This window comes from Pristis pectinata, chromosome 18 (assembly GCF_009764475.1).
Source record: "Pristis pectinata isolate sPriPec2 chromosome 18, sPriPec2.1.pri, whole genome shotgun sequence".
NCBI classification, from domain to species: Eukaryota; Metazoa; Chordata; class Chondrichthyes; order Rhinopristiformes; family Pristidae; genus Pristis; species Pristis pectinata.
Genome location: NC_067422.1, coordinates 38,519,207 through 38,532,371, shown reverse-complemented (window position 1 = coordinate 38,532,371; position 13,165 = coordinate 38,519,207). Strand labels below are relative to the sequence as shown.

General features: G+C 47.2%; 1 protein-coding gene across 1 annotated transcript in view; it reads left to right on the top strand.

The window, feature by feature from the left end:
• Positions 1 to 12,467, top strand: part of unc13d (unc-13 homolog D (C. elegans)) — a 102,206-nt gene extending 89,739 nt beyond the window's left edge. The window contains 5 exon segments of the mRNA XM_052033355.1: positions 1,971 to 2,054; positions 3,887 to 4,007; positions 4,099 to 4,225; positions 8,723 to 8,928; positions 9,433 to 12,467. Of these exon segments, the coding sequence (XP_051889315.1) occupies positions 1,971 to 2,054; positions 3,887 to 4,007; positions 4,099 to 4,225; positions 8,723 to 8,928; positions 9,433 to 9,536 (642 nt within the window). The 3' untranslated portion in view covers positions 9,537 to 12,467.
• Positions 12,468 to 13,165: the final 698 nt, after the last annotated feature.

Below are 13,165 nucleotides of genomic sequence, written 5' to 3'. Positions count from 1 at the left end.
ACCTTGACAACACCTCTTCCCACCCTGTCACTTGTAAGAACACCATCCCCTTCTCCCAGTTTCTCTGCCTCGGCCGCATCTGTTCCCATGATGAGGCTTTCCACTCCAGGACATCCAAGATGTTCTCTCTCAGTAACCGGGGTTTCCCTTCCACCACCATCAATGCTGCCCTCACCCCCTTCCCACCCCCCCCCCCAACATAACAGGGACGGGGTTCCCCTTGTCCTCACGTAGCACCCCACAGCCTCCACATCCAACACATTATTCTCAGCAACTTCTGCCACCTCCAACGGGATCCTACCACCAGGCACATCTACCCCTTCCCCCTTTCTGCTTTTTGCAGGGATCACTCTCTCCATGACTCCCTTGTCCACTCGTCCCTCCCCACAGATGACCCTCCTGGCACTTATCCCCGTAACTGCATCAAGTGCTACACCTGTCCCTACACCTCCTCCCCCGCCACCATTCAGGGCCCTTGCCAGTCCTTCCAGGTGAGGCAGCGTTTCACCTGTGAGCCCGAGGGTGTCATTTATTACATCAGGTGCTCCCGGTGCGGCCTCCTGTACATCGGTGAGACCCGACGCAGATTGGGTGACTGCTTCGTCGAGCACCTTCACTCCGTCCGCCGCAACAGCCAGGATCTCCCGGTGGCCGCCCACTTCAATTCCACATCCCACTCCCAGACTGACATGTCTGTCCGCAGCCTCCTCTCCTGCCATGTTGAGGCCAGACGTGGGTTGGAGGAACAACACCTCATTTTTTGACTTGGGAGTCTCCAACCTGACGGCCTCAACATCGATTTCTCTAACTTCCACTAACCCCTCCCTTCTTCTGCCCCCCTTTTTTTTTCTCCTATGTCTTCCCTCATTCCTGTGGCCCCCTTCCCCCAGCCTCATGACCTGCCCTTCTATTCCCCACCTCCTTCCCTTTATTCCATGGTCCACTGCCCTCTCCTACCGGATTCCTCCTTCTTCAGCCCTTTGCCTCTTCGACCGATCACCTCTCAGCGTCTTACATCTCCCCCCCTCCCCCACCCACCTACCTTCCCCCTCTCACCTGGACTCACCTGTCCCCTGCCTGCGTGTGCTCCTCCCCCTCCCCCCACCTTCTTATTCTAGCTTCTGTCCTCTTCCTTTCCAGTCCTGATGAAGGGTCTCGGCCCGAAATGTCGACTGTTTGTTTCCCTCCACGGATGCTGCCTGACCCGTTGAGTTCTTCCAGCGCTCTTTGTGCTGCTCCAGATTCCAGCATCTGCAGTGTCACCAGCTTGGCTGTCTTTAAGTTTTCCCAATACTCGATCCCTTGAGATGTGGATCATTACAAATTATACCCTCTTGTTTGAAACTAGCCCATCAGAAATCTCTGGGGTGCTTGCAGGGTCCTTCACCACTGATGCAAACTAATGATATAAATTACCCAATATTTCCTTGTTTCCCATTGTTAATTCTCCAGAGCCCTATGCCACTGGTCTCTCATTTCTTTTTGATTTATTAAACTTCCCAACACATGAACCCTTCTCCCTGACCCACCCCCTTATTAGTTTAAAGCCCTCTTTGGATTCTAGGTATACGATTCACCATGACACTGGTCCCAGCATGTTTAAGTGAAGTCCATCCCAATGGAACAGCTCCCTCCTCCCCCAGTACTGATGCCAGTGCCCATGAGTCAGAACCCATTTCTCCCACACTATTCTCTGAGCCACACATTTACTTCTATAATCTGTGCAAATTTGCATGTGGATCGATAATAATCTGAGAATTATTACCTGAGCAATAATCTGAGCTGCTCATAATCCCTCAACAAAACTTATTCCACTGTCCTGAACTTCTTGAGGTGGTAAAGCTCTCCCTCAATCCTTTACTCAGTCCCAGCTCTGCATGTTTAACTTGTGATACCTGGGGTCTACTTACTACTGACACAGATGTTGTTCCTGCCTGCCACACTTTGTTCTAACCTTTCTTTTATTTCAGGCTCTTGAGGCCCATTTGTCTCTGAATGCAGCAAGCAGTCACCAACTGATCCAGAAGTATTGTGCAAAGAAAATCCAGCAACAGGTCTGCAGCGTAGAATGTTCTCTAATCCAATACTATTTGATGTGTGAAAGTGCGTCAGATATAGCAGGGATATCATGACCTCCGGGCGAGGGCAAAGAGTTTGAAATATGCCAACAGATCAGCTATCGGTGCTATTGTTAACCAGTAGGGAGCACATCAGCTCACAGTATAAGTTCAAGCTGTGTAAAGCGTTTATATGTTTATTGCTGGCATTAAAGAAACTTGATTACCAGCGATCACAATCTGCGTGTGTGCAGCAACTTTGATGTTCTAAGATGCATGAGGGGCAAGACTGGGGAAAGTGGGGTTACTGGGAATTGAAGGTTGGTAAAGAAGGCAACTCGTGAGGGGTCGTAAGAGGATGCAAGTGTTGAAGTGAAGAGATTTAGAACCAGGAATTCCAGAGCATGGGATCCAAGAGCTGCCAAGCTGGCTGCCAGTGGGGATAAGGTAGGCCGGGAGGTATGGACCAGAGGTCCAGTGAAAGGAATAGAGAATGTCAGGAAGTGTTCTCGGGATGGAAGAGCCAATAAAGATAGGAGGTCCCAGTTCACTGAGGGATTTAAACACGAGGCACTCAGAATTAAAATCGCCCATTTTCGACAGACCTCTTCTTGCCATATCCTTCACTCCCTCCTTGTCTTACCCTCCGGTCCCCTCCTGTCATAGCCGCTAGTCCCTTGCCTCCAGACCTGTTTCTTCACAGACACATCCAATTGTCTCTTGATTCCACAGTTTCCATTTCACTGTCACAGCTATCTCTGACTCCCCTGCCCAAACACTCAGTTGTGAGGAGGACGCATTTAGAAGCACCGCAGATCTGCCAGGTCACACTGTGGGGTGGATACCACTTTGTCCTTTGAATCCCAATGATCAACACTCCCAGGACAACGTGGTCCAAGTTCCCCTGCAGTGCCCTGTGTTGGGCGAACAAGGCTCACTCACCATAGGAAGTGCCTGATCGAAATGACCTGGAAATGGGCGTCATTGTGTTTCACTTACGAAAATAAATCAGTTTACTGTTGTATAATGTTGAGGACAGAATGGCACCATACATTACAATTTCCTGGCAATGAAACAATATTTAGAACCAACTTGGAAGCTCACTTGGAGGGGTCAGAAGAAGGGGTCAGGAAATGGAAAGGTCTTCAGCTGAGACTATCAAAGTACTGATTGCGTAGGACAGTTTGCTCTGTATCCAATCTGTGCTGTACATTCTAGGAGATGGGGCAGTATACAGGAAGTTTTACTATGGTTTCTGATTATTGCTGTACCCCTCCTGGGATTTGACAAGACTGCACTGATTTACTGTGGCTAACCCGTGTTATAACTGCCTTTGGAATGTTTGATGCAGAAGTGTAGATGAAGCTTTACTTTGTATTGCCTGGGAACGTTTGGCTCAATGTAGAGAGAACTTTACTTGGTGTACTTGTGTGAAAGTTTCTGATGCCAAATATGAAGCGTTTAATTTCCTCCAAAGACCTTAATATTATCCAACCTCCAGACTTGAGCATATAATCAGACTGATGTTGTAACCTAGTGCTCAGGCTGATGCAAATGAGATGACAAACCAGACTGACATCTCAGGCAGGTCTATAATATTCCACGGTATTATTAAAAGTGAAGTGAGTGTGCCAGCCAAACAGTTGTCTGATCATTTGGTCACTGTTGTTTGTGGAACAGGTTGCTGCACTTCAGAACAGAGCCATTCAGAAGTGGAATGTGAAAGGTGTAACATAACTGTAAATACTTTCTTCCTTTAACATTCCTTCCCTTGAGGATTAGTGAGATTTACATTCCCCATTGTAACAGTTCTTCCCTTTCACTTTAAGGCTGCTGAGGAAACATCCAAGTACGGTGCAGTCACTGTAAAAGTGTTTTATGACAATCAACTCCAAAAGCTCCACGTTGAAATCCTAAACGCAGTCAACCTCATTCCACTGGATTCCAACGGTAAGCCGAAAGGCGGGGTTTCAGGTTGGGGAGATCAGTTGCACCATCGGAGTCCCTTTCTCCTCATTCTCTCCGTGACTTCCCTGTGCAGGTGCCAGTGATCCTTTTGTGGAGGTGACTCTGCAACCCAAGCACGTCTTCCCATTGGTTGAAGGCAAAACCACAAAATGCAAGTACAATGACCTCAACCCACTCTTTGATGAGAGCTTCGAATTCAGGTACAGAACGAATCCTGATAGCGCTTGTCCTTCACTTCCATCATTGTTACTTCTGTGTCTGAATGTTCAAAAGTTCTCCTGGCCAGTCCCCTTCTCCTCCTTACAGTCCCTCAGGGTCAAGGAACAACTTGGTTCCATGGCGGTTTGGTGGCTGAAGAGGCAGATTCTTCTGCAGGCTGATGGGGCAGGTGGGTGGGGAGTTTCTGAGGTGGTTCCGCGGGGCCCAGCCTTGATGACGAAGCTCACTCCGTGAAGACAGTGTTCCTCTTCTGGTTTGCCCCTCCAGAGGGAGGTACCTCTGATCACTGAAAGTCGTCACACAGGTGGATAGGTTAGTTAAGAAAGCTTATGGGGTGTTAGCTTTCATAAGTCGTGGGATCGAGTTTAAGAGCCGCAAAGTAATGATGCAGCTCTACAAAACTCTGGTTAGACCACACTTAGAGTACTGTGTCCAGTTCTGGTTGCCTCATTATAGGAAGGATGTGGAGGCGTTGGAAAGGGTGCAGAGGAGATTTACCAGGATGCTGCCTGGATTGGAGAGTATGGATTATGAGGAGAGACTAAAGGAGCTAGGGCTTTACTCATTGGAGAGGAGGAGGATGAGGGGAGACATGATAGAGGTGTACAAGATATTGAGAGGAATAGATAGAGTGGACAGCCAGCGCCTCTTTCCCAGGGCACCAATGCTCAATACAAGAGGGCATGGCTTTAAGGTAATGGGTGGGAAGTTCAAGGGAGATATCAGAGGAAGGTTTTTCACCCAGAGAGTGGTTGGTGCATGGAATGCGCTGCCTGGGACGGTGGTGGAGGCGGATATGTTGGTCAAGTTCAAGAGATTATTAGATAAGCATATGGAGGAATTTAAAATAGAGGGATATGTGGGAGTAAGGGGTTAGATAGTCTTAGGTGTGGTTTGAAGGGTGGCACAACATGGTGGGCCGAAGGGCCTGTATTGTGCTGTATTGTTCTATGGTTCTATGGTTACCCACCACCTTGTTAATGTAGAAACATAGAAAATCTACAGCACAATTCAGCCCACAAAGCTGTGCCGAACATGTCCCTGCCTTAGAAATTACTAGGCTTACCCATATTTTTCTCAGCTCCATGTACCTATCCAACAGTCTCTTAAAAGACCCTATCGTATCCGCCTCCACCACCGTTGCCGGCAGCCCATTCCACACACTCACCACTCACTGAGTAAAAAACCTACCCCTGACATCTCCTCTGTACCTACTCCCCAGCCCCTTAAACCTGTGTCCTCTTGTGGCAACCATTTTAGCCCTGGGGAAAAGCCTCTGACTATCCACACGATCAATGCCTCTCATCATCTTATACACCTCTATCAGGTCCCCCCTCATCTTCCGTCGCTCCAAGGAGAAAAGGCTGAGTTCCCTCAACCTGTTTTCATAAGGCATGCTCCCCAATCCAGGCAGCATCCTTGTAAATCTCCTCTGCACCATCTCTATGGCTTCCACATCCTTCCTGTAGTGAGGTGACCAGAACTGAGCACAGTATTCCAAGTGGGGTCTGACCACTTGTTCTTTCAGTTAGCCCTCTCCTGCCCATCGTGTCGCTCCAAGTACTTGTGTTCCCGAGCAGCGTTCAGCTCTGTCACGGAAGGGCTTGAAAGGACCTGACATTCCAGGCCCTGGACTTCATTTGCAGAGTGGAAGTTGCCTGTTAGCGGTTTCTTTACACAGGCTCACAACGTGAGGTCTTGATCCAGTGACAAAGGGGCCCAAGGCAACTGGAGTCCAGGCTCTGTTGCTTGATATAGGTGCTCACGCAGTAGTATGCGGGGGAATGGAGTATAAAGGTAGGGATGTTCTGCTGCACGCTCTGGATATTGGACATATTTGGTCTCCTTATTTAAGGATTTACTTGCATTGGAGGAAGTGCAGAGAAGGTGGGTTGAACAGGTTGGACCTTTTCTCATTGGAGGTTAGATGAGAGGTGATCTTATCAAAATGTAAGATTGACAGGGTGGGTTTGCCCTTCATGGAGGAACCTAGAACTATGACCAGAGTTTCAGAGTGAAGGATCGCCCATTTAAAATGGGGATTAGGAGGACTTTGTTCTTTTAGAGGGTGGTGAGTCTTTAGACCCAGAGAGCTGTGGAGATGGAGTCACTGAATCGATTTAGTGCTGAGACAGATGGATTCTTGTTCCACGGGAAGTTGAGGGTCATGGGGAACAGGCAGGAAAGTGGAGCTGAGGCCAAAGTCAGATCAGCCAGGGTTTCGTTGCAGGCTCGAGGGGCTACATTGCCCTATTCCTGCTCTTAATTGTTATTTCCTTACACTGTGCCCAATCAATAACTTTTTGTAATTCAGTGCTGCCTCCCCGTGCATCATTGGCGGACTGGAATATGGGGTTTCTGTCCAATTGTCTTAGTTTACAAGTGTGGTGAATGGTCACAGCCACAGCACAGAGCTTTGCTGATCTCCACTGGTCACATTCTGTCAATGGTGTCTCTCCCCCTCTCCCCCTCTCCACAGCCTTCCCCGTTGCTCGCTCTTCCCTGCAACTTAAAACCTGTTTCTTTTGTAACACTTCTCTAGTCCTGCTGAAAGGTGATCGACCCGAAACATAAATTCTATTTCCCTGTCTGCAGATGCTGCCTGTCCCGTTGAGTTTTTATTCCAGTTATTAGACTGATTGATCTATGGTTCTCTAGTTCTCCTCTCTGCCTTTTCTTAAATAACAGAGTGACATCTAAGTGAATGGTTCCTGAATCATGAGAGCTTTAGAAAGTCTATGGTTAAACAATGTGCAATATTCCCACCCACTGCTTATAAAACCCTGGGATGGACTCTTCTAGTTCTGCTGATATGCCACCCTCTTGTCCCATTATATTCTTAATTTTTGCATGATTTAATTTTAGTCAGACCCTACCTGAATTCTGCATTAATTTTCTTGGGATGACATATTTCATAAATCCTTATGATATTGCAGGAGGCCATTCAGCCTGCTGAGTCTATGCCAGTCCTTAGAATAATCCCATCCCAATTGCATTCCCCCACTTATCTCCCTGCCCCTCAGCTACACCCACCAACCAGCACATCAGTGGGATGTGGGACGGAACCCACAGGGTCACAGAAAGAACATCAAGCTCCAACAACACTGGAGGTTGGGGTCAAACCCATGTTGCTGGAGCTGAGAGACACTGACCATTGGACCACTCTGCATGCTCTCCTCTATCTCCTTCCTCTGCTGTGAATATGGATGTGGCCAAAGGTTATTCAACCTGAGATGTTATCTTGTTTCTCTTACCACAGATGCTGCCTGACCTGCTAAGTGTCTCTAGCAATTTCTGTGTTATTTCAGATTTCCAGTATCTGTAGTTTTTTTTTTGATTTTTCAAATATCAGAGTGTTGTCCATTTCCTTCATTCAAGATATTAGTTATCAGTTGTCAAGTGCTGTGCATAGCTGCTGAACACTCTCATCTCCCTGACTTTGATGTTCCTTACAGGTGTCATTTAAACTCCTTTCAGTGTACCTCCTGTTATATTTTCTTACCTTTTGTTGTCCTTTGTACCTCTCCCAGTTAATGGTCTGCACTGCTTCTCGCATTTTATATACTTGCTAACTGATTAGTAATACTATGACTTTAAACTTTCAACTCTCTTTTCAAATCCTCCATGATCTTTAACGTTCCCCAGCCCGACAGCTCTGAGATCCCTTCTCCGATTCAGGCCTCCCATATATCCCTGATTTACTTGGCTCCTTGGTTTCCAAAGGTCTGGAATTTCTTCCCTACCCTTCTCAGCTTCTCTCCCTCTCCAAACTCCTTCAAGACCCACCCACCTGACCAAGTTTGCGGTCACCTGTCGTAGTATCTTTCAGGTATCAAATTTTATTTGATAACAATCCATGGGATGCTTTACGATGTTAAAGACACCGTAATCACTGTTATTGGCTCCACCCAGGGCCCACATTTGGTGTATTTGTTCTCATTCTCCATTTGGTGGCAGGTTATTTGGCCGCAGGTTATCGTGACCAAGTCTGATCACTGATGTCCACTAACTTGTAGTCAAGTGGAGAAACCCTGGCTGATTCTCTGCTCTCTAATCCAGTGGTACAGTGGGCAGCAATGAGAGCCTTATAGACCTGGCAAGAATCGAACCTGACCCCTTTCTGGCCTGAAGATTAAGGTGACAATGATGTGCTATCATCCATCTTGCATTACCACAAGAAAATCAAAATTGCCCTGGTGGTTTGAGTCTGTGCCAGGACAGGCACCCATTGATTATGGGTGATGGGAAGTTGCAGTTTGTTGCTGGTGTGGGTGAAAGATTGGCTGCTGGTCAAGCTAGCCATGGGTTAATGCAGCTGCAAATTGGACTGAAGGCTCTTGGGCCAAAACTGGAGATTTGCAGAACTATAGATACGCAAAATTTGCAGGAAAGCACTATGAATGTACAGAATGTGTAGGATTTTTTCCGCTGTGTGCGAGGGAGTGATAATCGCTGTTTTCGGTGTATTTTCTCGGTAGCGATGTTACTCCAGAGCAGTGCCGGACTGAAGGAGCCTGCCTGCTGCTCACTGTATTCGATCATGATACACTGCTCAGTGATGACCTGGAAGGGGAGGCGTACTTCCCCCTGCAAGACATCCCAGGACTGGACAGCATAGAGGAAACCTTCAACATCAGCAAGGTTCCTCAGACCCGACTAACACTTGGCCATCCAAAACCCAACGGTGAGAATAAACTATCCTGCAAATCTTCGGGGCATTCATACGGTCATTGACTGATCCAGAGTTCCATCCCTCTTCTGCATCATGGGAGCCTCTCTTGAGTGCTCCCAGTGTTGTTTTGTGCATGTTTTTTGCCCCTCTGGGTTAAGAATGTCACTGTTGGGTAATGAATCTCTCCTTAGCAGTTTAAGCACCCAAAGTAGCCTTCCATCTCTCCTATGTGGGATGGATGTACAGTAAAACTCCTCCACTGTCCAATCAAACACTGGTCAAACAGAAACAACGTGGGTAAACTAAAGAGCAAGATGGACTCTGCACTGCTCCATCTAATGCTTCCAAGGGTTGAGGTTGAGACCTGGTTTAAGGCAGAGGGGACTGTGTCCCAGAAACATCTGTATGTACAGGGTGAGAGGGGCAAATCCTTGGAGAGAAAACAATGCAAACAGATTAAATTTAACTGTTTCTTAACTAAGCAAGACTTATCACCGGCTTATAATTTCTCGGCAGAAGACAATATACTGAAGTTATTAGAGGCACGGAAAGCAGACCGAGACGCTCAGGCCTTCATTAAGATACGAAAACAACGGGAAAGGAAGTCGAAGGAGACATAAAGGTTGTCACAGCCTCAGGAAGAAGCACCAGCTACAAGAGAACTTTCAGACACCTTGTATTTCACTGACAGCCAGTGAGCCCCCTGATAAACACCTCGGCCTGCCAGCATGGTTCAAAGAAAGCTGCAAGCAGTGTATCAGCAACTTCCTGTGTGTGGTGGCTGGGTCCTACCCCCACCCTGTGTGTGGGCTGTTGATGAAGCTGGTTTCTGGTGTGGGACTGTGAATGCACACACGTTGCAATGGCCCTCAGGTTGTAGAGACTCTTCAAAGTGCTCACTTACAGCTGCCTTCAGTCCCTCAGTTGAAGTTCACACTCCTGCTTTTGTAGACTCAGTAGTTTCAATAGATTCTACACAGGGCTTCAGTGAATCACGTGGTAGTTTTTAAAATGTTCCATGTGATTTGATGTTTTTAACTCCAACCAGCTAAAACTTCGTTGTACAGCAACAGAGATTAAATCAGGTTGTGTGTGTGTGTTAATATTCTATTTAATATAAGTAAGGTTTATGTTCAGGTTCAGTTTAATTTTGCTGCAGCTGCTTGCATTGTTTGTACAGTGTCAGCGTGACCCCGGATTGGTGCCATTCACCTCGAGGGAGAGGGAGCTCGGTACTACCGGTGATGCCAACATTAATGCAAAATGCCACAAGTGCCAAAGCAATAGTTGAATTGGCTTGGGAGTTGTCCCAGAGTCCTGGCCAATACTTCTCTGTAAATAAACACATGAAAACAGATTTACCACATTGTTGTTAACTGAACCCTGCCGTCTAGCACCACTGAAGTCCCAAGGGTGCTGGGTTATCAGAGCTTTACTGTACTGTTCATGAAATCTAGCTATGCACAAAGTACCTTCTGAACTATTTGGGATACCCACCACCCTCTGTGTGGAAAAACTTGCACCTCAGATCCCCTTTAAATTTTCCCCCTCTTACCTTACCCCCTCTAGTTTTAGACCCCCCTATCCCGGAAAAAAGACTGTGACTGATTCCCCTCTCTGTGCCCCTCATAGTTTTATAAACATTAAGGTCACCCCTCACCCCTCGTCCCTCTTCTCTCCGGGGGAAACAGCCCCAGCCTATCCAGTCTCTCCTTATAACCCAAGCCCTCCAGTCCAGGCAACGTCCTTATGAATCTTGCCAGCACCCTCTCTAGCTTAGTCGCATCCTTCCTGCAGCGTGGTGACCAGAACTGCGCACAATACTCCAAGTGCAGCCTAACCAACAATTTGTACAACATAATGTCCCAACTCGTGTACTCAGTGCCCCAGCTGATGGAGACGAGCATACCATTCAGCTTCTTCACCATTCTGTCCACCTGTGGCATTACTTTTATGGAGATGTATACTGGTAGCCCAAGTTCTTGCTGTTCAGTAACACTCCCCAGAGCCCTGCCATTCACACTGGACGTTCTGTCCTGGTTTAACTTCCCAAAATACATCACTTTGGACTTGTCCAAGTTAAATTCCATCTGTCATTCCTTTGCCCACTTTCCCAGTTGATCTAAATCCTGTTGTAACCTTAGACAACCTTCTTCACTGTCCACTATGCCACCAATTTTGGTGTCACCTGCAAACTTACTATTCATGCCACTTACATTCACTTCAGAATCATTAATATATTTGATGAACAGTAAAGGACACAGCACCGATCCTTGGAGCACACCGCCAGTCACAGGCCTCCAGTCTGAAAAGCGAACCTCCACTACCACCCTCTCCTTGCACCACCAAGCCAATTCTGTATCCAGTTGGCTTTCCCACCCTGGATCTCACGTGTTCTAACTTCTGGACCAGTCCACCTTGTCAAAGGCCTTGACGGGTGGCACGGTAGTGTAGCGGTTAGCGTAACGCTATTACTGTGCCCGAAACCCAGGTTCGATTCTGCCCCTCTTTGTAAGGAGTTTGTACGTTCTCCCCGTGTCTGCGTGGGTTTCCTCCGGGTGCTCCGGTTTCCTCCCACATTCCACAGACGTACGGGTTAGGAGCTGTGGGCATGCTATGTTGGTGCCGGAAGAGTGGCAACACTTGTGGGCTGCCCCCAGCACATTCTCAGTAAAGCAAAAAGACGCATTTTACTGTGTGTTTTGATGTACACATGGCTGATAGATAAGTATCTTAGATATAAATATCTAATGTCCATGTAGACAATGTCCACCCTCCTGACCCCACCCACCTCAAACAAAATTTAATCAAATTTGTGCGATATGATCTCCTGCAAACGAAGGTGTGAAAGGGCTATGTAAATGTACGTTATTGTATGGGAGTTTTATTTATAAATTCATCTCCTACGAACTGTTGCTCACCAGAAACTTACATAAGGGATGTGGTGGTGAAGGGTGGGGTGATGCATTGTGATTTCTCAAGAAAGCCTCCAAGCGGTTGAGACTTGCCAGCAGGGCGCAAGAAAATCATCGCGACTGGTGGTGCTAATGGTGTCACGTGGTCGAGACCTCCAGTTCCAGCGAGGGAGGAGGATCTTGGAGGCAGAGTACAACCTTTGTCAGTGGACACAGGGGAATCACTGTCCAGGGATGGAGAGGTCTGAACAGACTGTGGCTAGAAATTGTCTTGGGGGTTGGTACGAATGAATGATGTAGGATCCGCTTGTGTTGATATTCAGTCACATTGCAGTCTGGTATATGAGTATTGGGTGCTGCAGATAACAGAATGCCTATCCAATACTGCCTGTCTTGCAACATAAAGCAAATATCCAACCCCATATGTCCAGGACCTTGGATGATTTTATTTAACTGCTGCCTGCCAAGGCCCCTAGCTCTAGAATTCCCACTTAAAGCTCCAAACATCTCTGTTCTGTTAAAAAACTTCTAAAATCTTGCCTCTGAGTAAGCTTTTGGTCACTTGTCATAAAAGATTTTTGCTTCATAAATTAGATACGTGTCTCGTGTCCACAGCAAACATTCAATAAAACTTAATTTGTAGTGATTAAGTATTTATACTTCTTTTACCTTGGTGCTCGCTGTAGTACTTATTCTCGCTCCACTCCAAGAAGCAATGTGCAGTAATTTCCAGTTAACGGCCGTCTCACCAACTAATTACATTAGATAGGATTGGTAATTAGCCAATGCATGGGCGGTTGTCCAGCCCAGACTACAGTTACAGAATTTCCAGCACTGAAAGAGGCATTGTAGGTTTGGTATTGGAGCCACGCAAGTTGCCCCTCCCTCCACTTCCTCCGCTCTCACCAGCCTGGTTGGAGGAACATCCTTGGATTGCAATGCTGCACATAGCTTGAAGTTGGGTTACGTGGAGCTTTTGTTTTGTAACGTGGTCGGGGAAAAAGCAGCACTACGGCTCTTCAGAGCTGCAGCGGCTGCAGTTTGTTGGGGGAGTGGGCTGCACTGCCTGAGGCGTTGGTGGAAACAAATTCAACAGTAATCTGTAAAATGGAATTGGATCAATGCTGGAAGTGGAAGATTTCTGGAGAAGTGGCGGGCGAGTGGAACCAGATGTTTCAAACAACTGGCACAGACACAACGGTCTCCAGCTGTGCAGTATGGTTCTATAGCTCTCTGTCATAGATATACAGCATGGAAGCAGGCCCTTCCGCCCAACTCATCCATACCAACCAAGATGTCTATCTGAGCATTTGCCTGCATTTGGCCCATATCCC